Here is a 27975-nt window from a genome sequence, read left to right on the forward strand (position 1 = left end):
TTGATATCCAGAACAGGGAGGTCGATTTGAAGTGGTACTTGACGCTGTGGGATCTGAGGACAGAACCTTGGGGGTGACCAACAGTGAGGAGAGGAGGTGGAGTGGGAGACACTAAAAGGGTGGTTAAAGAGGTAAGAGGAGATCCAGGGCCAAGCTGGTGACACCAAGGGATGAAAGAGTTTGTATGAAGAGTACTGGTGTGAGGCTTTGGTAGTTAGGAGGTCGTTGGTCACTTTGGTGGGGGCAGTTTCTGTGGAGGGGTGGGGGCAGATACCAAGTAGACATGTCATTCAAGGAGGCTTAAAGCAAAGGCAAGAAGTGAGATGGGCCGGGAGATGGACAGGCAAGCTGGGCCAAGGGATGGCTGTGTAAGGATGGGTGTGATGGTTGCTTGTTTAGATGGGAAGACACCAGAAGTTAGTGATAGATTGAAGAGATGTGTTAGTGCTGAGGAGAGGTTGGGGATGAGGTGGGATGGAATTGGGTCCAATGCGATAAGAAGAGTAGCTTGGAGAGACGTTCTTCAGTGATGGGGGAGAGGTGAATTAGTGGGCAAGACCACTGGACAGGCATGAGGAGGGGGGGGCTGAGGGGACTGTAAGGGGAAACCATTGTGGATGTCATCAATTTTCTGCTTGAAGAATGTGGCAAAGTCCTTGGCAGAGATGAGAGATGTGTGTGTGTGTGTGGGGGGGGGGGGGGGGCGGAGGTGGCGGAGAATGGAGGTGAAGGTGTTAAACAGTTGCCTAGGGTTGTGAGAGAGAGCAGATATGAGGGAAGTGAAGTAGTCCTGTTATGCAGAGGTGAGGGCAGACTTTAAAGTGACACTGTCACCTCCTTTTTGCAAGCGGGTGGGGCCTCGCGGCATTAGCGCCACTTAGCCCCACTCACCGCACCACCATTGGCCCCTCCCCTTTGTCGGCTATTGGAACAGGCTGGCCTAAAGGTCTAGGCCCCACCCCCTCTAGGTCGGCCCACCAATGGGCGTCAAGGGGGCCGGGCCAACAGTGATGTTGTGGGCGGGGTTAAGTGGTGCTAATGCCACGAGGCCCCGCCCGCTTAACACCCTTTACACCTGTGTAGAGATGTCAGAATGCACAAAGGGGGTGACAGTGTCACTGCTAATTAAAGAGTGCTCGCCTGTATGTCTGGGAGTCTTCCTTGGAGTGGGTCTTCTTATAACGCTGTTCAGCAGCTCTGGACGCTCAGGGGGCCAGGGCTGATGTTTGGTTAAGTCAGGAGGCCAGGGCTGATGTTTGGTTAGGTCAGGAGGCCAGGGCTGATGTTTGGTTAGGTCAGGAGGCCAGGGCTGATGTTTGGTTAGGTCAGGAGGCCAGGGCTGGTGTTTGGTTAGGTCAGGAGGCCAGGGCTGGTGTTTGGTTAGGTTGGTCTGTTGATACGTTGTGTGAGGAAGGGGCGACAGACTCAAAAGCTGAGGGAATTGTGGAGTTGTAAAAGGTAGCGGCTGTGTCAGTGTCATTGAGAGAAGATATGGTGGAGAGTGTTTGAATGTCAAAGTGTCTAAGGTTCTTAAAGGCCATCACCATCACCTGGTATATAGTATATACTACAGGAGCCGGGATGGGTCAGATATTCCATACGTGACCCTTATTCTCTTTGTATCTTTGTGTTTCTCAGGTTCCTATAAGGTGTCAGGACGTCACCGTCTATTTCTCCATGGAGGAGTGGGAGTATGTAGAAGGACACAAGGATGTGTACAAGGAGGCCATGATGGAGGATCAGCCGCCCCTTCTCATCAATGACCCCGCAAGGCTGGAGAAGGCGGGAGACATGATGGCGGCCAGGATATTAGAGCTCACCCTAGAGATAATCCACCTGATCACCGGAGAGGTGAGCCATGCGTCACATCCCCTCCCTCTTATCCCTATAGATAATACAGGGAGATGACTGGAGAGGGGAAGGATTGTTAGACTCTCTGTAGTGATCAGTTCTCACCATACACAGGATTACACAGTAGTGAAGAAGTGGTGTGGTGAGTGTGTGGCGCCCCCTGTGTCAGGAGGCTGGAGCAGCAGCCCCATCACAGATCCTCCACCTCCATCACTGATCCATGAGCAGAAGATCCTAGAACTGACCACCAGGATGACTGAGCTCCTGACTGGAGAGGTGAGCAATGCTGCTGGGAATGCTGGGACATATAACACCAAGGTGGGAGGTGTCTGGAGGATGACGCCATCATTGTGTGTGTCAGGTTCCTATAAGGTGTCAGGACGTCACCGTCTATTTCTCCATGGAGGAGTGGGAGTATGTAGAAGGACACAAGGATGTGTACAAGGAGGCCATGATGGAGGATCAGCCGCCCCTCACATCACCGGGTAAGAGGAGACCTACTGACATTACTGCCGGCACAGGCTGCCACTGGCGGCCATGTTGTGGACTTATTAGAGAGAGAAGTGTATGGTATATAGAGGAGTATACGGGAGGTCTTGTATTCAGTCCCTGTGTCTTCCCTACAGATGGATCCAGGAGGAGAAATCCAGCAGAGAGATGTCCCCGTCCTCTGTATTCCCAGGACTGTCCGGAGGTAAATCACAGGATTAAAATAGAGGTTGAAGAAGAAGAAGAGAGGATGAGGAGCGATCCCCGGTGTATGAGTGAGGTGAAGGAGGAGGAGACGCCGGGAGCTGCTACCCCAGGTATGGTATAATGGAGGTACACAGGGAGGTGACAGGGATATTACGGTGTTGGTCTCAGCCGCCTCCATGTAACAATCACCCTCTGAGGAATAAGGTTTGTGGTGTGCCCCTGTGTTATACCGGAGGGATGGACGGTCACTAGGTGTTGTGGTGTGACGCCACTCCGGTGGTGGATGGCCGAGATATAGACGGACCTTATTATGTTGTTACGTGACGCCAGTGCCTGGTGGGCACACAGGTATGATGGCACGCCTGCTTCTAGGGTGTAAGGCCAGTTGTACCCTTTTCCCGTGGTCGGTGTCCTGCTGGGCTGCTACCGGGTCCCTTGGGATAATGTCACAGATGATGTAGTCACAGGTGGCCAGAGCGGTGTAATGACCCTCCCGGATAGTAGGACCCCCCACCCACAGAAAGGGGAAGTGTCCCAAGGTTGCGGTGTGGATGCTGTGCAGGTGGTGATGACTGACCACAGACTCTTGGAGTAACGTTGAGTTGGTTACTACTTATAAATGTGGAGCAGGTAATACAGAAGGTCTCTGATACACTTGACAAAAGTTCCAATAAACACTTGAACATAAGACAACCAGATCTGTGATATAAGTGCAGTGTAGGAGATAGTCGTGTTGATAGAGTTTTACTGAGGTAGAGTAGTAGAGAGGAGAATGTTGGAGAGTCTCAACCCATGTAGTACTGTGCTCTGCCAGGATGTTGGAGGATAAAGTAGAATACTTGTAAAAGAAGAAGAAGAAAAAGAAGAACACCTGTGTCCGTGTATTGACCTTTCTATAGTCTTCACACCACCTTATGCACACTAGCGTTGGCCGAACCGTACTAATGGGTGACACAGGTCCCAGACCTTGTTACCTGAGCTGAGTGGTATGTTGAGGGTTCCCTGCTGACACCCAGGCTGTGAGATGGAGTTCATAGGCTTACTGCAACTTTGCTCCACCCGGATCAGTTCCTAGCTCTGTGGCTCTTTAGTGGATACTGTCCTGCACTGTTACTTAATCTCAACCCACGCCGTGGATTAGGAGATCTGTTGGCTAGTCCTCTCCTAAGAGGTTTAACACTGCATAGTGCTTTGTGTGGGTACTTGAGAGAAAGTTGGTGACAGTGTGCTGTGTTGCATCCTACCCATGCAGGGCACTGGATAAGACTGAACTGTGGGGACTTGGCAGAGGGCCAGGGCCCGGTAAAGACTGCTATGGAGAGCTATCTAGCTTGCATCCTTCCTCCACACTATCCCGAACAGAAAGCTCTTTCTCCTCCCCCACCCAAGGGACGAACTTTGTCTACAGCGTGTAGGGTGCGCTGTGATTGGGTGAACAGAGTGCAAAAGAAGAATAGAGAGAAGAGGTGATAGGAAAGAGGAAAGCAGAAATCCTACTGGTTCACAGATTCTGGTAACACATCCTTTAGCTGTGCAGCTTCCACATATCAATACATAATACAGCGACATCAAGTGGTCAAGTCGTAATACTTCTTTTACCACAATAAGACCACAAAAAGTACAGACTTTTGCGAAGGGTGTATGTAACAGTAACACCCCTAGTGGGACACCACAGGTTTTCAGTCTCCCACATCCAGGACTACCATGTCCCTTTCGGGCCCAGGTCCACAGGGTATACAGTGATTAGCCTAGTGGGGAATGTAGGACAATGCTGCCCCGGGCCGGTCTACACGTGCAGGGTCTCATGTACCGAGTTCACAGCGGATTACACCCTGCGAATTCCGCATCAAAATCCTTTCCAATACTCTGTCTTGGATTATCATACCAATGTGAGAATGCAGGGTCTTCAGTATCGGCTCCTGGACGGTTCGATGAGCCTGAATCCCGCTGGATATACAATATATTCCCTGCTGATGATACAGTCACTTGGCCAATAGGATTAGTGGTATGTACAGCATCACTGCTCTCCTCTGCTGAGTCAGTGTATGCTGGATCACTGCTCCAGTGTAGACTGGATCACTGCTCCGGTGTAGACTGGATCACTGCTCTGGTGCGCACTGGATCACTGCTGCGGTGTAGACTGGATCACTGCTCCGGTGCTCACTGGATCACAGCCCAGGTGTAGGCTAGATCACTGCCCTGGTGTAGACTGGATCACTGCCCAGGTGTAGGCTAGATCACTGCCCTGGTGTAGGCTGGATCACTGCTCCGGTGCACACTGGATCACTGCTCTGGTGTAGGCTGGATCACTGCTCCGGTGTAGACTGGATCACTGCTCCGGTGCGCACTGGATCACTGCTCTAGTGTAGACTGGATCACTGCCCAGGTGTAGGCTAGATCACTGCCCTGGTGTAGGCTGGATCACTGCTCCGGTGCACACTGGATCACTGCTTTGGTGTAGGCTGGATCACTGTTCCGGTGTAGACTGGATCACTGCTCCGGTGCGCACTGGATTACTGCTCCGGTGTAGACTGGATCACTGCTCCGGTGTCAACTGGATCACTGCTTCGGTGTCAACTGGATCACTGCCCCGGTGTAGACTGGATCACTGCCCCGATGTAGAATGGATCACTGCTTCGTTGTACACTAGGGGCCCATCTAGAGGGCGGCTCAGGAATTACATACGGGAGCAGGGACTCCTCCTTTTGTTTTACCTGCAGACATTCACAAAACAATCGGATTAGTCTTTTTAATCTTTACTTTTGTTTTTTTTTTAAGTATCATTTTTTTAAATTATTTGAAACTTCGATCCCTCACCGCTACTGGCAGATTTTAGTGGCAGGTTTTGTCCCAAACTTATGAGTGCTAAGAAAATTACAGGACATTTTTTATTGAAGGGACGTTGTTCACACGTCCTAAGTTTACAGCGGATTTCACCCTGTGAGTTCCGCATCTAGATCCTCTGCCACAGTCTGGCCTGGATTATGATTCCGAAGTAGGAATGTCACCACCGCCCACTTAACCCACCAGCTGCCGGGCTAATACATTTCCTGCCCAAACTCCCGTCTGCTGCTCTAGCTCCCAGGTCACTGATTGGCCGAGCGGGACGTCGGTAAATGATCTTCCAACAACTGATGTTAGAGGGACAAAAACCAACTAAACCGGCATCAGAGGGCGAGATTCAGCCGAGACACAACAAGCTGGTTAATAGCTGCAAACAGTGAAAAAAAAACAATAAAATAAATGTCAGACGGCACAAAAAAAGCAAATCCCATCCCCAATAAGTATAGACTCATAAAGATGCAAAAACCTGGAGATTTTGATGGTTTGAAAATGAATGGGGCCTATAAAGGAAGGAGCGATGCATCAGGATCTGTGGGGTCCAGGGTGATAGGAAGGAGATCAGGTCATCATCTTTGTGGGTAAAAAATAATAATAATAATAATTACTAAATCAATTTTAATCCAAACAGAGAATCCCAGTGATGCGGCTGATGGAGACTTCATGTTATCACTGAATTATAAAGTAGAAGATGAAGAAGTGGAGCAGCACTTCTCAGGAGAAACCTGCCGGGACCTTACTGTACATCCAGGAGGTCACAGGACAGATCTATCATATAATCCCCCTAATCATGAGAAACTTTCTCCTGACCCATCAGAGGTTGTCACCACAAGGACAGATCAGACAGACCGGAAAAGGTTTCATTGTGGTGAATGTGGGAAAGAGTCTAAAAAAAGCTCAGATCTCGTAACACACAGAAGAAGTCACACAGCGGAGACCTATTCATGTTCACTATGTGGGAAATGTTTTACAGATGAATCTGAGCTTGTGTCACATGAGAGACTGCACATAGCAGAGAACCCATATTCATGTTCAGAATGTGGGGAACGTTTTGCTCAAAAAGCTGTTCTTGTTAAACATCAGGAAACTCACACTGGAAAGAGGCTATATCCATGTCCTGAATGTGGGAAATCTTTCACGTCTAAATTAAGTCTTCTTACACACGCGAGACATCACAAAAGAGAGACGCTGTATTCATGCTCAGAATGTGGAAAATGTTTTAAGAGAAAATCAGAGCTTGTGTCTCATGAGGCAGGCCACACAAGAGAGAAGTCTTATTCCTGTCGTGAATGTGGGAAATGTTTTACATCAAAATCACTTCTTGTTGCACATGGGAGAAATCACACCAGGGAAAAGCAATATTCATGTGCAGAATGTGGGAATTTTTTTAAATCAAAATCACATCTTATTATACATGAGAGAATCCACATTGGAGAGAGGCCGTACGCATGTCCAGAATGTGGGAAATGTTTTTCAAAGAAATCTTATCTTGTTGCACATACGAGAAGGCACACAGTAGAGAAGCCGCATTCATGTTCGGAATGTGGAAAATGTTTTACAAATAAATTAGGCCTGGCTGTCCATGGGAGAATTCACACAGGAGAGAAGCCATATGTATGTTCAGAATGTGGGAAATGTTTTAAATGTAAAGATCAACTGCTTATACATGAGAGAATTCACACAGAAGTGAATCATTTATGTTCACAATGTGGGAAATCTTTTTCAAGCAAATCAGTTCTTGTTAGACATCAGATAATTCACACAGGAGAGAAACCATATTCATGTTCAGAATGTGGGAAATGCTTTGCGTATAAATCATGTCTTGTTACTCATCAGAGAGTTCACATAAGAGAGAAGCAGCCATGACATTCACAGAGTTAAGAGACTGTATATAGCGATTGTCGTGTTCAAGAGGATAAGCTCCTTCCAGAGATATCCGGGATACAAAGTCTATAAGGAAAAGAGTGAGGAGGTGGTGAGAGGAGAGGAGAGAGATGTATAAGGAGAGGAGGAAATTACTGACAGGAGAACAGAGAGAAGTATAAGGAGAGGAGGAAATTACTTACAGGAGAGGAGAGAGGAATATAAGGAGAGGAGGAAATTACTGACAGGAGAGGAGAGAGATGTATAAGGAGAGAGATGTATAAGGAGAGGAGGAAATTACTGACAGGAGAACAGAGAGAAGTATAAGGAGAGGAGGAAATTACTGACAGGAGAACAGAGAGAAGTATAAGGAGAGGAGGAAATTACTGACAGGAGAGGAGAGAGATGTATAAGGAGAGGAGGAAATTACTGACAGGAGAACAGAGAGAAGTATAAGGAGAGGAGGAAATTACTGACAGGAGAGGAGAGAGATGTATAAGGAGAGAGATGTATAAGGAGAGGAGGAAATTACTGACAGGAGAGGAGAGAGATGTATAAGGAGAGGAGGAAATTACTGACAGGAGAGGAGAGAGATGTATAAGGAGAGGAGGAAATTACTGACAGGAGAACAGAGAGAAGTATAAGGAGAGGAGGAAATTACTGACAGGAGAGGAGAGAGGAGTATAAGGAGAGGAGGAAATTACTGACAGGAGAGGAGAGAGGAGTATAAGGAGAGGAGGAAATTACTGACAGGAGAGGAGAGAGATGTACAAGGAGAGGAGGAAATTACTGACAGGAGAACAGAGAGATGTACAAGGAGAGGAGGAAATTACTGACAGGAGAACAGAGAGAAGTATAAGGAGAGGAGGAAATTACTGACAGGAGAACAGAGAGAAGTATAAGGAGAGGAGGAAATTACTGACAGGAAAACAGAGAGAAGTATAAGGAGAGGAGGAAATTACTGACAGGAGAGGAGAGAGATGTATAAGGAAAGGAGGAAATTACTGACAGGAGAGAGAAGTATAAGGAGAGGAGGAAATTACTGACAGGAGAGGAGAGAGATGTATAAGGAGAGGAGGAAATTACTGACAGGAGAGAGAAGTATAAGGAGAGGAGAAAATTACTGACAGGAGAGGAGAGAGATGTATAAGGAGAGGAGGAAATTACTGACAGGAGAGGAGAGAGAAGTATAAGGAGAGGAGGAAATTACTGTCCGGAAAACAGAGAGAACTATAAGGAGAGGAGGAAATTACTGACAGGAAAGAAATACTGTATTTTACTGCATATGAGACTACTTTTTAAACCAGAAAAATCTTCTCAAAAGTCAGGGGTCGTCTTATAGAGCGGGTGCTGAGAAACTTCAGAACTGGACTGGAGAATCTGCTGTTGCCGCATATGGTGGGGGGGAGCTAAAAAACGGCCACATCTCGGCCGTATGCGGCGACTGCATGAAGGGCTGAGCAAGCTGCAGAAATCTGGGTTATGGAAAAAAGACATGCAGTAGAGTGGAGGGAGGAGGAAGAGACTGAAGCAAAGTGATAGCGGAGGTAAAAGTCACAGGAGGCGGAGGAGGAAGAGGAGGGAGGAGGAAGAGACTGAAGCAAAGTGATAGCGGAGGCAAAAGTCACAGGAGGCGGAGGAGGAAGAGGAGGGAGGAGGAAGAGACTGAAGCAAAGTGATAGCGGAGGCAAAAGTCACAGGAGGCGGAGGAGGAAGAGGAGGGAGGAGGAAGAGACTGAAGCAAAGTGATAGCGGAGGCAAAAGTCACAGGAGGCGGAGGAGGAAGAGACTGAAGCAAAGTGATAGCGGAGGCAAAAGTCACAGGAGGAAGAGGGAAAAGAGGAGGAGGAAGAGACTGAAGCAAAGTGACAGCGGAGGCAAAAGTCACAGGAAGAAGAGGGAAGCAATCCGCCTAATTATTATTGTAATATGCTTCTCCCCATATGTTATCCTGGACTCGTGACCACAAGCTTCGGGATACTAATATATATGTGTGTGTGTGTGTGTGTGGTTTTAACACTTTGACCAAATAAAGACAATTTGCATCTATAAATGTTTCTTTTTTTCTTTTATATTTCCCCACAGTATTCTCAGGTTTGACGCCATCTTGTGGCATCACCAGTAATCTGACCAATCAGTATTAATCCCCTGTAACTAATGCGAGAAAAAAAGGGGGAGGGGACGACACAAGAATTTCTCTGTTTAGACTCGATACTTTGGGGGCTTTTCAACAGAAGGGACACAACGACTGCACCGTATTGAAGGGGGGGTTTGGATAGGGCCGTGTATCACTAGATTTTGGCCAACAACCTCCTTCTCTCTGTAACAGCCTTGACTGGGTCTTACAGCAAAACAATGACCCAAAACACACAGCCGGGACAACTAAGGAGGAAACCCACAGCCGGGACAACTAAGGGGGAGACACACAGCCGAAACAACAAAGGAGGAGACACACAGCCGGGACAACTAAGGAGGAAACACACAGCCGGGACAACTAAGGAGGAAACACAGCCAGGACAACTAAGGAGGAAACACACAGCCGGGACAACTAAGGAGGGGACACACAGCCGGGACAACTAAGGGGGAAACACACAGCCAGGACAACTAAGGAGGAAACACACAGCCGAGACAACTAAGGAGGAAACCCACAGCCGGGACAACTAAGGAGGAAACCCACAGCCGGGACAACTAAGGAGGAAACCCACAGCCGTGACAACTAAGGAGGAAACACACAGCTGGGACAACTAAGGAGGAAACCCACAGCCGGGACAACTAAGGAGGAGAAACCCACAGCCGGGACAACTGAGGAGCAGACACACAGCCGGGACAACTAAGGAGGAAACCCACAGCCGGGACAACTAAGGAGGAGACACACAGCTGAGACAACTAAGGAGGAAACACACAGCTGGGACAACTAAGGAGGAAACCCACAGCCGGGACAACTAAGGAGCTGAAACTCAAAGTTTCCCCCCAGCAATAGGTCCGAAACCTTAAAGATCTTTGACAGACCTCTCCATTCTTTATAGGTGGGAAATCTTCTTTTCCATATCGTCCTACAGCAGCACAGAGACATATGAGTTAACTAGTTAATCCTATACTGCCAGGCAGAAGAAACAAGATTAATTAATTAAACAATCAGACCAAAAAGGCGTCCATAAGAGAGAGCCAGAGGCAATGAACAGACGTGTTTTGTTTCTTCTGCAGGTAGAAGTGTTTCCTTTGTCTCTGTGTCCTATATGAGGATATTTCTGAAGCTAATCGCTGACTGTGGCCAGTGGGGTTAGCTTCTTCCCCTGCTGCCCACATCACCTACTGTGTTTGGATCCAATGTGCAGTGCACGGAGGCCCGGTGGCACTGACTGTGGGGGTCCACTAGTCCTCCGCTGTGGCTGCCTGCCAGTGCATGCATCCAAGGCTTGTTGCTGCTGAGGTCCCGGTTCAAGACGTAGGCATTTAACAGCAGCAGCGCCATATTGGATGTGGCATCATCCTTCCCCCACTTCCTGTTTGGAGAGGTACTTCCTGTGGAGCCGCCATCTTGGGGAGGGAAACTGCAGGATCCAAAGCTCCTGTGAAACTGATGGATCCTTGTTCAAGCTGTTTTCACCTCGCAGCAGCAGCGCAGCCATGTCAGAATAGGCATGTACTTCCCTGGTAAGTGCTGTTTTTCTGAGGTTTCTAAACCTTGGGAGAATCCTCCTAAAATTGATCTGGCTGTCGCCCGTCAATCTAGAAAATCTATGTATCCAGCAGAGGAGTCCTCCTTGTTAACGTTTCAATGTGTTTTACTTAGGGTTTTTCACATATTATGGGTTTTATACACAATACAGTAAATTTGTAACCAGTATGCAGAATAATGTTGCAAAATACAGTGGCAATATACACAGTCACAATCTAAACAATGAGAAAATGTAGGTATAGCGGTTATGACGGTCTACATGAAGTAGCAAGCAAAAGTAGCGAACAGAGAAGTTGATTGAGAATAGTAACATAATAAAACAACGTTCCATAACAAAGAACAAAGGGACAAACAAACAAACATAAGACAAGACAACCAGAGACGGACAGACATCCAAAATATATGTAGCCCTGCTGTGTAATCCGTAGTAGAAGTAGTATACTGTGGCATAAAGGATGTGGCGAGGCTGTCAGTGAGAAATTATAAGTAACATGAGGGCCTAAAGGACATATGAGCAATGATAACACAAAGACATAGAGGAGGCCCGGACAGTACAACACCATGACTATCACAAAGCATCAAACCAACAAGAGGGCACAAAGTCCAGTTTTAAGCTGAGGCTGGAAGAAGTGTTCAAGCATGGAAGCATAAGGTCTACCGAGACGAAAGTCCTGCACAGGTTGATTGAGAAAACGTGGCTCAGCATCAGAAGAAAGTTAGTGGGATGTGGTTCCAAACCGAGGTGAAGAAGCAATAGTCGTGTCAGTGTGGGAGAGAGGAGTTAAGTTCATGTGCTGCAGAAAGTCAAGGCCAGCTTCTACTGTAGGGAGCAATACGGGTCGGGGTCCATGTAGAACCAGAAGGCTAGCTGAGTGTCCCCATTTATATCTGATTCCTCTATCTTTCAGTGTAGAGGTATCTGGAGCAAACCTTTTGCGTGCTTGCAGCGTCGCTGCCGAAAGGTCTGGAAACACAGATATTTTAGCATAAACGGAGGTTGGAGCAGAATGCCGCCAGGTTGCTGCTAAAAATTGAGTCTTGACATGTATGTCTGATCCGTATGAGCGTATCTCTCGGAGTATCGGGGGATAGCTGGGCGGGTCGGGGCAAACGAAGCGCCCAGTCAATTGTAAGATCCTCATGGGGCACAGACGGTGTCATGGTTTTGATAAACCCCTGTATAAAGTTGCACAGTTCTGCGGGTTGGACCGACTCGGGGATGCCGCGAAGTTTGATGTTATGATTCCGAGTGCGGTCCTCAATTGCAGCCATAGTGTTCTTCAACTGTGACACCTCCTGTTTCAGGTGTTGGTGCGAGTTAAGTAAGGTGTTATGTTCAGTGATGACAGCGCTCATTGTGTTTTCCAGCTGTTGGACTCTATCTGTTAACGCATACACTGATCCCTGGATAACAAATATAGAGCGTTCAAGGTCCGCCCTGATAGAATCCCTTAAGGCTAACAACAGCTGCTTGAAGGAGACCAAATTGAAGGGAGAATCAAAATGCAGCAATTCGTCCAGGGGATCAGGCAGAGGGGATGAAAAGAGTCTCGTATCAGAGGGGTGTCAGTTGTAGGAGACATAGGTGCAGAAACAGTGTCTGTGGTGTCTTCTTCAGCAAAAAGTCCAGAGAGACAGATAGGAGATGCTGGACGATTAGGAGGAGAAGCAGCATCCTTTCGTAAAACATTCCGGAGGTCCCCGGCGGGGAGGCGAGTCGCCCCTCAAAGCAGACAGAACAAGTTCAAGCCCCGAGGTGTTAGCTCATCTTCTACCTTCAAGAATAAGCAGTTCTCTGACGACAAAGATAAAAAACAATGCCGCCAAAACTGTCTCCTCAGGCGTAGGGACAAGGCTCAGCCTCTTCGCTCCAATATGGGAGAAAACGACCTCAGATGCCTGGGCCAGATCGGTAGTGTCGAGAGGATACTCCATAGAATTCTCTCAAATCCCAAATGTGTTCTTCTGCAACAAGGACAGTCGAAAACTCCACAATCTGCTGTCAGATTTTCTGGGGAAAAACGCCATAGAGAGAGTCCCTCTTCACCAGCAAGGTCGAGGTGTTTATTCCAGGATTTTTGCAGTCCCCTAAAAGGAAGGCGATTGGCGGCTTGTGATAGACCTATCATTCCTGGACAGATATATCAACTGCAATCATTTCAAAATGGAAACCATCAGGTCTGTGATTGCCTTCCTCCAGAAGATCGACTTTTCCGCCACAATCGATTTTGAAGGACGCATACTTGCATATTCCCATCCTTCCATCCCGTCGCAAGTTTCTCCGAGTGGCCATCTTCAGAGGGAAGATGACTCTTCATTACCTCAACAGCCCCAATGGTTTTTACAAAGATCATTGTGATTTTGGCTGCCCATCTCAGGCTTCAGGGGATATTTATCGTCCCTTATTTGGATGATTGGTTCATCAAGGCTGCCTCCCAAGAGACTCTCCTCGAACATTTTCATTTAACCAGGGAAGTCTTGGAGAATTATGGATTCATTTTGAACCTAAATAAATCCAACTTGGTCCCTTCACAAGCATACAAGTTTCTAGGTTTCATCATAAATTTGTTTGCAACGAAGCTCTACCTTACAGAAGAGAGATCCTCCAAGCTGTTACAGAAGTCCAAGCTCTTCTCTCCTGTCCAGATATCACGATCAGAATGGGCATGCGAGTTCTGGGGTCGATGACATCCTCTCTGGAGGCTGTGCCTTGGGCACGTGCACACATGAGGTTACTCCAGCAAGACATTCTCTCCAGGTGGAACTGCCTCAAATCGGACATAGATTTGGCCCTGTCACTCCACCCGCCACGCGGAAAGACCTATCTTGGTGGTTGAGACAGGACAAGGTGTGTGGAGGGAGGTCACTGTCCAGTACCCCCCAGTTGTCGGTCACCACCGACGCTTCCAGAGCATGTTGGGGGGCACATATGGGAGATCTGTGGGTCCAGCAGGCGTGGACCTCAGAGGAGGGTCGGAGTTCATCAAATCTGAGGAAACTGAGAGCTGTTCATCGTGCCCTAGTGTCTCTCTCGTGTCACGTCCAGGGCTGTAGAATCCTGATCCAATCAGACAACTCAGCGACCTTGTTCTATGTGAACAAACAGGGGGGTACCAAGTCCGTCTCCCTGATGAAGGAGTGTCGTTGTCTGATAATGTGGGCAGAGGAGCATCTTCTGGACTTGAAAACGATTCATATCAGGGGAGTCCTGAACAAAGCAGCAGATTGGCTGAGCCGAAATCAGTTGTGTCAATCAGAATGGAGTCTTCATGCCAAGACCTTCAATCGGATAACCAGTATCTTCGGGTACCCCGACATCGATGTCATGGCAATAAGGAAGAACAGGAAGGTCATGTCCTTCTGCTCAATCTTCAAGCAGGATCATCCAGATTACATAGACGGGTTGTCTATCATTTGGAAGAACAAGCTGATTTATCTCTTTCCTCCTTTTCCCATGATTCCGAGGACCAAGCCACAGTTATAGCGGTACTCCCGTTTTGGCCCAGGAGAGCCTGGTTCCCATTTGCATTAAAGCTTTCGAGGGGCTGCTACAGGACCCTTCCAATTTGTCCGCACCTTCTCACTCAGGAGGGGTTTCTTCATCCAAACCCACAGAACCTCCATTTGACAGGCTGGAGGCTGACAGGTTGAATCTTCTGGAGAAAGGATTCCCGGATGATGTGGCCGAAATACTCTTGTCATCAAGAAGATCAGCTACCTTGAAGGTACACTACCATTCAAAAGTTTGGGGTCACATTGAAATGTCTTTATTTTTGAAGGAAAAGCACTGTACTTTTCAATAAAGATAACTTTAAACTAGTCCTAATTTTAAAGAAATCCACTCTATACATTGCTAATGTGGTAAATGACTGTTCTAGCTGCAAATGTCTGGTTTTTGGTGCAATATCTACATAGGTGTATAGAGGCCCATTTCCAGCAACTATCACTCCAGTCTTCTAATGGTCCAATGTGTTTGCTCATTGGCTCCGAAGGCTAATTGATGATTAGAAAACCCTTGTGCAATCATGGTCACACATCTGAAAACAGTCTAGCTCGTTACAGAAGCTACAAAACGGACCTTCCTCAAAATTTCTGGAAAAAGAGAACTTTCATCTGAAACTCGACAGTCTATTCTTGTTCTTAGAAATGAAGGCTATTCCATGCGAGAAATTGCTAAGAAATTGAAGATTTCTTACAACGGTGTGTACTACTCCCTTCAGAGGACAGCACAAACAGGCTCTAACTAGAGTAGAAAAAGAAGTGGGAGGCCGCGTTGCACAACTAAGCAAGAAGATAAGCACATTAGAGTCTCTAGTTTGAGAAACAGACGCCTCACAGGTCCCCAACTGGCATCTCCATTACATAGTAACCGCAAAACACCAGTGTCACCATCTACAGTGAAGAGGCGGCTGCTGGATTTTAGCCTTCAGGGCAGAGTGGCAAAGAAAAAGCCATATCTGAGACTGGCCAATAAAAGATCAATATGGGCAAAAGAACACAGACATTGGACAGAGGAAGACTGGAAAAAAGTGTTGTGGGCGGATGAATCCAAGTTTGAGGTGTTTGGATGACAAAGAAGAACGTTTGTGAGACGCAGAAGAAATGAGAAGATGCTGGAAGAATGCCTGACGCCATCTGTTATACATGGTGGAGGTCATGTGATGGTCTGGGGTTGGTGCTGGTAAGGTGGGAGATTTGTACAGGGTAAAAGGGATTGTGAATAAGGAAGGCTATCACTCTGCACCGCCATGCCATACCCAGTGGACAGCGCTTGGTTGGAGCCAATTTCATCCTACAACAGGACAATGACCCTAAACACCTCCAACTATTTCCAGCAGAAGCAGCAGCTGGTATTCTATCATAGGGAATGGAGTGGCCAGCGCAGTCACCAGATCACTACCCCATTGTGGGAGCAGCTGGACCATATGGTACACCAGAAGTGCCCATCCAACCAATCCAACTTGTGGGAGCTGCTTCTAGAAGCGTGGGGGGCAATTTCTCCAGCTTACCCCAACAGATTAATAGCTAGAATGCCAAAGGTGTGCAATGCTGGAATTGCCGCAAAAGGAGGATTCTGGGACGGAAGCAAAGTGTGATGGAAGAACAATGTTATTTCACATACAAATCCTTATTTCTAACCTTGTCAATGTCTTGACTCTATTTTCTATTCATTTCACAACATATGGCGGTGAAGAAATGTGACTTCATGGAAAACACAAAATTGTTTGGGTGACCCCAAACTTTTGAATGGTAGTGTGTATAATAGAGTCGCCAAAGTGTTTAATTACTGGTGTGAATCCCATAATGTAAGCATCCCTTCTCTTCCTGACATCTTAAAATTCCTGCAAGAGGGATTTGCTAAGGGCTTGAAGTTCAATACTCTTAAAGTCCATTTCTCTGCTGTCAACTATCTGTTTGAAGGCAAGTTTTCTAACCGGCCTATGGTCAGAAGATTCTTTAAGGCCATCAGAAATCTGCGTCCTCCAGTTAAAAATCCAGTTGCTTCATGGGTCCTCTCTATAGTTCTAGAAGTTCTCTCAGGACAGCCCTTTGAACACATGGAGGAGATTTCTCTCAAGCTACTTTCCTGGAAAACTCTGTTTTAGTGGCGATTGTTTCAGCCAAACGTGTAGGGGAGATGCAAGCTCTCTATTGTAAGGAGCCGTATTTATCTATTAATCATGACTGCCTCATTCTTCGTACAAAACCCTATGGTCCCTTCTGTTACAAACCTCAACTAGGAGATTGTCCTCCCGAGTCTACATGACCAACCTTACGGTGAAGAACAGGCAAAACTACACTGCCTTGATGTTAAGAGGTCAGTGCTAGCCTACTTGGCTCGAACAGAGGACTTATGTTCATCTGATACGCTGTTCTTACAGTTCCAAGGTCCCAACAAAGGTAGAGCTGCTTCCAAAGCCTCTCTTTCTAGGTGGATAAAGGATGTCATCTCAGAGTGTTACAAACTCAAAGACTTAACTCCACCTGTTGGGATTTGAGCTCACTCGACTCGCTCTACTTCAACCTCCTGGGCAGAGATGGCTGAAGTCTCCTTGCAACAGATCTGTTCTGCGGCTACATGGTCCTTTCCTACTACTTTATGAAACATTACAAATTGGATGGCATCTCCAATGACAGGGTGGCCTTCGGCAGAAAGGTGCTAAAAAAGGCGTTCTCTGGCTGATATCCCTCCCTTTTTCTTTGACATTGCTTTGTTTTCCCTTATATCTCTATGCTGCTGTAGGACGATATGGAAAGCTTAAATTTACTCACCGAAATTTCTTCTTTCCATGAGTCCATGGGCAGCGCAGCACCCCACCCTAATTAAACTTTGTATTGCTGCATAACTTACACGTCTGTTTCGTGCCTCTGGCTCCCATTTATGGATGCCTTTTTGGTCCGATTGTTTAATTGTTTAATTAATTAATCTTGTTTCTTCTGCCTGTCAGTATAGGATAAACTAGATAACCCATATGACTCTGTGCTGCCTATGGACTCATGGAAAGAAGAAATTTCGGTGAGTAAATTTAAGCTATAAAATCAGCAGCGTATGAAATACTTACTTTCCCCACTGTATCATTAGATAATAAGAAAGAAAATACTAATAGGGTGGAATAGATGGACATGGGGGCTTTAAATAAATCCCAGAAATAACCGACCATATATCTGCAGTTGGGGTATGTCTACATAGGGAATCCTGGCAGATCACCCGCCGTGGATTCCGCAGCTCGCCCCCGCTCGCATCTCTGTTGGTCCCATAGGCTTCATTCTTTGGCTTGGCAGATTCCACCGTTTGCCCGAAGAATAAGCGGGTTAATTCTTCGGGTGGTTCCCGCCATAGTGTCAGTCTATACTGAGCCCGGCATTCTCCTCACTTTATGGCGTGCTGCTATTTCCTGTTCCTCTCCTTCTTGTTCCTTATTCTTCTGGTAATACATGTGGATGAGATGGAAATGATGGCGACATTGAGTGCAGACATTATACACTACCGTTCAAAAGTTTGGGGTCACCCAAACAATTTTGTGTTTTCCATGAAAAGTCCCACTTCTTCACCACCATACGTTGTGAAATGAATAGAAAATAGAGACAAGACATTGACAAGGTTAGAAATACTGATTTGTATGTGAAATAACATTGTTCTTCCATCACACTTTGCTTCCGTCCCAGAATCCTCCTTTTGCAGCAATTCCAGCATTGCACACCTTTGGCATTCTAGCTATTAATCTGTTGGGGTAAGCTGGAGAAATTGCCCCCCACGCTTCTAGAAGCAGCTCCCACAAGTTGGATTGGTTGGATGGGCACTTCTGGCGTACCATACGGTCCAGCTGCTCCCACAATGGGGTTGTGATCTGGTGACTGCGCTGGCCACTCCATTACCTATGATAGAATACCAGCTGCTGCTTCTGCTGGAAATAGTGCTTGCACAATTTGGAGGTGTTTAGGGTCATTGTCCTGTTGTAGGATGAAATTGGCTCCAACCAAGCGCTGCCCACTGGGTATGGCATGGCGGTGCAGAGTGATGGCCTTCCTTATTCACAATCCCTTTTACCCTGTACAAATCTCCAACCTCCAGCACCAACCCCAGACCATCACATGACCTCCACCATGTATAACAGATGGCGTCAGGCATTCTTCCAGCATCTTCTCATTTCTTCTGCGTCTCACAAACGTTCTTCTTTGTCATCCAAACACCTCAAACTTGGATTCATCCATCGTCCACAACACTTTTTTCCAGTCTTCCTCTGTCCAATCTCTGTGTTCTTTTGCCCATCTTAATCTTTTTCTTTTATTGGCCAGTCTCACATATGGCTTTTTCTCTGCCCTGAAGGCCAAAATCCGGCAGCCGCCTCTTCCCTGTAGATGGTGACGACACTGGTGTTTTGCGGGTACTATTTAATGAAGATGCCAGTTGGGGACCTGTGAGGCGTCTGTTTCTCAAACAAGAGACTCTAATGTGCTTATCTTCTTGCTTAGTTGTGCAACGCGGCCTCCGACTTCTTTTTCTACTCTGGTTAGAGCCTGTTTGTGCTGTCCTCTGAAGGGAGTAGTACACACCGTTGTAGGAAATCTTCAATTTCTTAGCAATTTCTGGCATGGAATAGCCTTCATTTCTAAGAACAAGAATAGACTGTCGAGTTTCGGATGAAAGTTCTCTTTTTCTGGCCATTTTGAGCGTTTAATTGACCCCACAAATGTGATGCTCCAGAAACACAATCTGCTCAAAGGAAGGTCAGTTTTGTAGCTTCTGTAACGAGCTAGACTGTTTTCAGATGTGTGAACATGATTGCACAAGGGTTTTCTAATCATCAATTATCCTTCTGAGCCAATGAGCAAACACATTGTACCATTAGAAGACTGGAGTGATAGTTGCTGGAAATGGGCCTCTATACACCTATGTAGATATTGCACCAAAAAACAGACATTTGCAGCTAGAATAGTCATTTACCACATTAGCAACGTATAGAGTGGATTGGTTTAAAGTTAGGACTAGTTTAAAGTTATCTTCATTGTAAAGTACAGTGCTTTTCCTTCAAAAATAAGGACATTTCTATGTGACCCCAAACTTTTGAATGGTAGTGTATGGCGTCACCATTTCTGGGGGGTGAGATGAGCGAACCGGGGTTTGGGTTCGAGTCGATCCGAACCCGAACTTTCGGTATTTGATTAGCTGGGGCTGCTGAACTTGGATAAAGCTCTAAGGTTGTCTGGAAAACATGGATACAGCCAATGACTACATCCATGATTTCCACATAGCCTTAGGGCTTTATCCAACTGCAGCAGCCACCGCTAATCACATGCCGAAAGATCAGGTTCGGATCGACTCCAGCATGCTCTAGGTTCGCTCATCTCTACATAGTTCCTTATAGAGTGGATTGATTAACTATCCGAGGACCAAGGGGCAGTCGTGTCTTCTCATGTAGGTTGTAGCTGACTCCTCCCACCCATGTGACTGATCACATGACTGTGACATTATCAAAGGTCCTTAAGACAACCAGGATCCTCCTCCTATAGAGAGGTTAGTGACGAGAAGTGAGATTTGTATTCATTGTTATATAGTGTATATCTATAGTGTGTATTATATATATAGTGTATATCTATAGTGTGTGTATTATATATAGTGTATATCTATAGTGTGTATTATATATATATATATATATAGTGTATATCTATAGTGTGTGTATTATATATAGTGTATATCTATAGTGTGTGTATTATATATAGTGTATATCTATAGTGTGTGTATTATATATAGTGTATATCTATAGTGTGTGTATTATATATAGTGTATATCTATAGTGTGTATTATATAGTGTATATCTATAGTGTGTGTATTATATATAGTGTATATCTATAGTGTGTGTATTATATATAGTGTATATCTATAGTGTGTATTATATATAGTGTATATCTATAGTGTGTGTATTATATATAGTGTATATCTATAGTGTGTATTATATATAGTGTATATCTATAGTGTGTATTATATATAGTGTATATCTATAGTGTGTGTGTTATATATAGTGTATATCTATAGTGTGTGTATTATATATAGTGTATATCTATAGTGTGTGTATTATATATAGTGTATATCTGTAGTGTGTATTATATATAGTGTATATCTATAGTGTGTGTATTATATATATATAGTGTATATCTATAGTGTGTGTTATATATAGTGTATATCTATAGTGTGTATTATATATAGTGTATATCTATAGTGTGTGTATTATCTATAGTGTATATCTATAGTGTGTGTATTATATATAGTGTATATCTATAGTGTGTATTATATATAGTGTATATCTATAGTGTGTGTATTATATATAGTGTATATCTATAGTGTGTGTATTATATATAGTGTATATCTATAGTGTGTATTATATATAGTGTATATCTATAGTGTGTGTATTATATATAGTGTATATCTATAGTGTGTGTATTATATATAGTGTATATCTATAGTGTGTGTATTATATATAGTGTATATCTATAGTGTGTGTATTATCTATAGTGTATATCTATAGTGTGTGTATTATATATACTGTAGTGTATATCTATAGTGTGTGTATTATATATAGTGTATATCTATAGTGTGTGTATTATATATAGTGTATATCTATAGTGTGTATTATATATAGTGTATATCTATAGTGTGTGTATTATATATAGTGTATATCTATAGTGTGTATTATATATAGTGTATATCTATATTGTGTATTATATATAGCGTATATCTATAGTGTGTATTATATATAGCGTATATCTATAGTGTGTGTATTATATATAGTGTATATCTATAGTGTGTGTATTATATATAGTGTATATCTATAGTGTGTATTATATATAGTGTATATCTATAGTGTGTGTATTATATATAGTGTATATCTATAGTGTGTGTATTATATATAGTGTATATCTATAGTGTGTGTAATATATATAGTGTATATCTATAGTGTGTATTATATATAGTGTATATCTATAGTGTGTGTATTATATATAGTGTATATCTATAGTGTGTATTATATATAGTGTATATCTATAGTGTGTGTATTATATATAGTGTATATCTATAGTGTGTGTATTATGTATAGTGTATATCTATAGTGTGTATTATATATAGTGTATATCTATAGTGTGTGTATTATATATAGTGTATATCTATAGTGTGTATTATATATAGTGTATATCTATAGTGTGTGTATTATATATAGTGTATATCTATAGTGTGTGTTGTATATATAGTGTATATCTATAGTGTGTATTATATATAGTGTATATCTATAGTGTATATTATATATAGTGTATATCTATAGTGTGTATTATATATAGTGTATATCTATAGTGTGTATTATATATAGTGTATATCTATAGTGTGTGTATTATGTATAGTGTATATCTACAGTGTGTATTATATATAGTGTATATCTATAGTGTGTGTATTATATATAGCGTATATCTATAGTGTGTGTATTATATATAGTGTATATCTATAGTGTGTGTATTATATAGTGTATATCTATAGTGTGTGTATTATATATAGTGTATATCTATAGTGTGTGTATTATATATAGTGTATATCTATAGTGTGTGTATTATATATAGTGTATATCTATAGTGTGTGTATTATATATAGTGTATATCTATAGTGTGTGTATTATATATAGTGTATATCTATAGTGTGTGTATTATATATAGTGTATATCTATAGTGTGTATTATATATAGTGTATATCTATAGTGTGTGTAATATATATAGTGTATATCTATAGTGTGTATTATATATATATAGTGTAATCTATAGTGTGTATTATATATAGTGTATATCTATAGTGTGTGTATTATATATAGCGTATATCTATAGTGTGTGTATTATATATAGTGTATATCTATAGTGTGTGTATTATATATAGTGTATATCTATAGTGTGTATTATATATATAGTGTATATCTATAGTGTGTGTAATATATATAGTGTATATCTATAGTGTGTGTATTATATATATAGTGTATATCTATAGTGTGTGTATTATATATAGTGTATATCTATAGTGTGTGTATTATATATAGTGTATATCTATAGTGTGTATTATATATAGTGTATATCTATAGTGTGTGTATTATATATAGTGTATATCTATAGTGTGTGTATTATATATAGTGTATATCTATAGTGTGTGTATTATATATAGTGTATATCTATAGTGTGTGTATTATATATAGTGTATATCTATAGTGTGTGTATTATATATAGTGTATATCTATAGTGTGTATTATATATAGCGTATATCTATAGTGTGTGTATTACACACTATAGATATACACTATATATATAATACACACACTATAGATATACGCTATATATAATACACACACTATAGATATACACTATATATAATACACACACTATAGATATACACTATATATAATACACACTATAGATATACACTATATATAATACACACACTATAGATATACACTATATATAATACACACACTATAGATATACACTATATATAATACACACACTATAGATATACACTATATATAATACACACTATAGATATACACTATATATAATACACACTATAGATTACACTATATATATATAATACACACTATAGATATACACTATATATATTACACACACTATAGATATACACTATATATAATACACACTATAGATATACACTATATATAATACACACTATAGATATACACTATATATAATACACACTATAGATATACACTATATATAATACACACTATAGATATACACTATATATAATACACACTATAGATATACACTATATATAATACACACACTATAGATATACACTATATATAATACACACTATAGATATACACTATATATAATACACACTATAGATATACACTATATATAATACACACACTATAGATATACACTATATATAATACACACTATAGATATACAATATATATAATACACACTACATATACACTATATATAATACACACTATAGATATACACTATATATAATACACACTATAGATATACACTATATATAATACACACTATAGATATACACTATATATAATACACACACTATAGATATACACTATATATAATACACACTATAGATATACACTATATATATATTATATATAGTTTATATCTATAGTGTGTATTATATATATAGTGTATATCTATAGGGTGTGTATTATATATAGTGTATATCTATAGTGTGTGTATTATATATAGTGTATATCTATAGTGTGTGTATTATATATAGTGTATATCTATAGTGTGTATTATATATAGTGTATATCTATAGTGTGTGTATTATATATAGTGTATATCTATAGTATGTATTATATATAGTGTATATCTATAGTGTGTATTATATATAGTGTATATCTATAGTGTGTATTATATATAGTGTATATCTATAGTATGTATATTATATATAGTGTATATCTATAGTGTGTGTATTATATATAGTGTATATCTATAGTGTGTATTATATAGTGTATATCTATAGTGTGTGTATTATATATAGTGTATATCTATAGTGTGTGTATTATATATAGTGTATATCTATAGTGTGTATTATATATAGTGTATATCTATAGTGTGTGTATTATATATAGTGTATATCTATAGTGTGTATTATATATAGTGTATATCTATAGTGTGTGTATTATATATAGTGTATATCTATAGTGTGTATTATATATAGTGTATATCTATAGTGTGTATTATATAGTGTATATCTATAGTGTGTATTATATAGTGTATATCTATAGTGTGTGTATTATATATAGTGTATATCTATAGTGTGTATTATATATAGTGTATATCTATAGTGTGTGTATTATATATAGTGTATATCTATAGTGTGTGTATTATATATAGTGTATATCTATAGTGTGTGTATTATATATAGTGTATATCTATAGTGTGTATTATATATAGTGTATATCTATAGTGTGTGTATTATATATAGTGTATATCTATAGTATGTATTATATATAGTGTATATCTATAGTGTGTATTATATATAGTGTATATCTATAGTGTGTATTATATATAGTGTATATCTATAGTGTGTATTATATATAGTGTATATCTATAGTATGTATATTATATATAGTGTATATCTATAGTGTGTGTATTATATATAGTGTATATCTATAGTGTGTATTATATATAGTGTATATCTATAGTGTGTGTATTATATATAGTGTATATCTATAGTGTGTATTATATATAGTGTGTATCTATAGTGTGTGTATTATATATAGTGTATATCTATAGTGTGTATTATATATAGTGTATATCTATAGTGTGTATTATATATAGTGTATATCTATAGTGTGTATTATATATAGTGTATATCTATAGTGTGTATTATATATAGTGTATATCTATAGTGTGTGTATTATATATATAGTGTATATCTATAGTGTGTGTATTATATATAGTGTATATCTATAGTGTGTGTATTATATATAGTGTATATCTATAGTGTGTATTATATATAGTGTATATCTATAGTGTGTGTATTATATATAGTGTATATCTATAGTGTGTATTATATATATAGTGTGTATCTATAGTGTGTATTATATATATAGTGTATATCTATAGGGTGTATAATATATAGTGTATATCTATAGTGTGTATTATATATAGTGTATATCTATAGTGTGTATTATATATATAGTGTGTATCTATAGTGTGTGTATTATATATATAGTGTATATCTATAGTGTGCGTATTATATATAGTGTATATCTATAGTGTGTATTATATATAGTGTATATCTATAGTGTGTGTATTATATATAGCGTATATCTATAGTGTGTGTATTATATATATAGTGTATATCTATAGTGTGTATGTGTATATTATATACAGTGGGGAATGTAAGTATTTTATGCTCTGTTGAGGTTTGCATGTTTTCCCAGCTACATAGAATGGAGGGGGGGGGGGGGTAATATTTCTGGTCGGTAATGTCACCTGTGAGAGACAGGATCTATAGAACATTCCAGATAATCACATTGTAGGATTTATAAAGGATTATTCCCATTTTATTCCGTGATATAAGGATGTGATACAATAGAAGAAGAGAGGTTCCTGATTGGTGCAGTGTGTTTGCAGTTACAGAGGTCGGACGTTTCCTGGGGGTCCTGACCAGGTTTGCAGACCCTGCGGCCGGGGTTGTGTCTGCCTCCTCTTTACACATCTTTCAGGTTTCAGGGCTGCCCTTGGACAACATGGAGAGCGGAGGAGGAGGAGCTTCTTATAGAGACACTAACAGCTCGGTCGGTTACCCCCCTTCCTCTCCACCCCCCACAAAATCGACAATCTAGCAAATCCTTAGGCCTCTATCACACGTTCAGGAATTTTTCTGGGCCGCAAAGCTTTCTCTTAGTTTTTTTCTTTGTGACCCGTGGAAAATCATCCGTATTTGCATCCGTTTCCATAAAATGTGAACAGTAATCGTTTGCTTAGGTTTGATCCGTGTGTTTTAGACGTTGTGGATGTGACATCCGTAAAAAAATATGGATGCCATAGACTTCTGGTAATCCGCACCTCAATCCAGATTAGGACGTTTCCTTTTTTAATTTTTTTTTTAACTAAATTATGGGGTTATCACGGACTGTGTGAATAGCCCAATATAAATCAATGTAACGTGATTACAGATCCGCAATTACGGACATCTTTGCGGGACGTGTGAATAAGGCCTTATTGTCCACACTGAGTCCTGCAGAGAATCGCTCACAGAGAGGATATACACCGCCGCTCTCACACCCTCCCTTCATGCAGTGTTTGACTCCAGCTAGGAGTCTAATTACATGACTGTGGATATAAGCCACAGATGAGTCCAGAAGGAGAAGTCACCCACCTGCAGACGTCTGGTTCGTCAGTACGGAGTAGGGTGCTGGGGAGAGGCTATCACTGTGGGAGCAATGGGTCATATATCTCAGTAATCTGGACTGTCAGGGTTGGGACAGTAAAGTTCTCCCATTACTTACCTGTGAGCTCTCTAAGGAGTCGCTCCTCCGCTCATCCTGGTATCTTAGAGGAAAGAGCCATTGGCTTCCTGCCCCATCACTTATTATTACTTATCTTTAAGGCTCCCCTTGATTCCAGGGTTAACAAACCGAACATTGCAAAACTAAAAACATGTTACATGAATAAGCTAAATGGTAGACTTGTACATATGGAGTGAGAACCCTGCCCGCGAGGGGTAACATAGGGAGAGAGGGCCCTGCCCGCGAGGGTTTACATAGGGAGAGAGGGCCCTGCCCGCGAGGAGTAACATAGGGAGAGAGGAGCCTGCTCACAAAGGTTTACATAGGGAGAGAGGACCCTGCCCGTGAGGGGTTACATAGGGAGAGAGGACCCTGCCCGCAAGGGGTAACTTAGGGAGAGAGGAGCCTGCTCACGAGGGTTTACATAGGGAGAGAGGACCCTGCCCGCCAGGTATTACATAGGGAGAGAGGAGCCTACCCACGAGGGTTTACATAGGGAGAGAGGACTCTGCCCTTGAGGGGTTACATAGGGAGAGAGGACCCTGTCCACGAGAGCTTACAGTCTACAAGAGAGGGCCCTGCCCGCGAGGGTTTACATAGGGAGAGAGGGCCCTGCCCGCGAGGGCTTACAGTCTACAAGAGAGGGCCCTGCCCGCGAGGGCTTACAGTCTACAAGAGAGGGCTCTGCCCGTGAGGGCTTACAGTCTACAAGAGAGGGCTCTGCCCGTGAGGGCTTACAGTCTACAAGAGAGGGCACTCCATTTTATGATGTCACCATAAAAACATCTTTATTCAGTGAAGACTAGCATCCATTGTGCAAGCCGCAGCAGTAGGTGAGGACGCCAGCACCATGGAAAGTCACTGCTGCTTCAGTGCATGCAAGGTTATTGGAGGATCGGAGGTTGTGTAAGGGACGGTATAGAGATATCAATACGAAAGGGGGCAGGTGGTGGTGGTCGTGTATGTATATATTGTATTGTATATATTGTCAACAATTCAAAATTAATTTATTGGGCAATGGGAACCCAGTGAAGGGTTTGGTGGAGGGGAGAGACAGAGGCAAAACGAGGGGAGGGGTGGATTAGTCGGGTAGCAAAGTTAAGGATAGACTGGAGGGAAACAAGGGTGTTTGATGGAGGCCAGAGAGGAGGATGTTAGATGGAAGGCCAGAGAGGAGGAAGTTAGATGGAAGGTCAAAGAGGAGGCTGTTAAATGGAGGCCAGAGCAGGGTGTAGATTTAAGGCCAGAGAGGAGGCTGTTAGATGGAGGCCAGAGAGAAGACTGTTAGATGGAGGCCAGAGAGGAGACTGTTAATGGAGGCCAGAGAGGAGGCTGTTAGATGGAGGCCAGAGCAGGGTGTAGATGGAAGGCCAGAGAGGAGGCTGTTAGATGGAGGCCAGAGCACGGTGTAGATGGAAGGCCAGATAGGAGACTGTTAGATGGAGGCCAGAGAGGAGGCTGTTAGATGGAGGCCAGAGCAGGGTGTAGATGGAAGGCCAGAGAGGAGGATGTTAGATGGAAGGT

At 42.3% G+C, this 27975-nt stretch overlaps 1 protein-coding gene across 1 annotated transcript in view; it reads left to right on the forward strand.

The window, feature by feature from the left end:
- Positions 1 to 719: 719 nt before the first annotated feature.
- LOC138793975 (zinc finger protein 850-like) overlaps positions 720 to 27975 on the forward strand; it is a 42462-nt gene continuing 15206 nt past the window's right edge. The window contains exons 1-10 of the mRNA XM_069972739.1: positions 720 to 725; positions 1639 to 1851; positions 1966 to 1993; positions 2478 to 2657; positions 6020 to 7244; positions 11839 to 11892; positions 12236 to 12252; positions 12549 to 12931; positions 13977 to 14279; positions 14437 to 14655. Coding sequence (XP_069828840.1) covers positions 720 to 725; positions 1639 to 1851; positions 1966 to 1993; positions 2478 to 2657; positions 6020 to 7244; positions 11839 to 11892; positions 12236 to 12252; positions 12549 to 12931; positions 13977 to 14279; positions 14437 to 14655 — 2628 coding nt within the window. The remainder of the gene's footprint in view (positions 726 to 1638; positions 1852 to 1965; positions 1994 to 2477; positions 2658 to 6019; positions 7245 to 11838; positions 11893 to 12235; positions 12253 to 12548; positions 12932 to 13976; positions 14280 to 14436; positions 14656 to 27975) is intronic.

Source organism: Dendropsophus ebraccatus, chromosome 5 (assembly GCF_027789765.1).
Source record: "Dendropsophus ebraccatus isolate aDenEbr1 chromosome 5, aDenEbr1.pat, whole genome shotgun sequence".
In the NCBI taxonomy this organism is placed as follows: domain Eukaryota; kingdom Metazoa; phylum Chordata; class Amphibia; order Anura; family Hylidae; genus Dendropsophus; species Dendropsophus ebraccatus.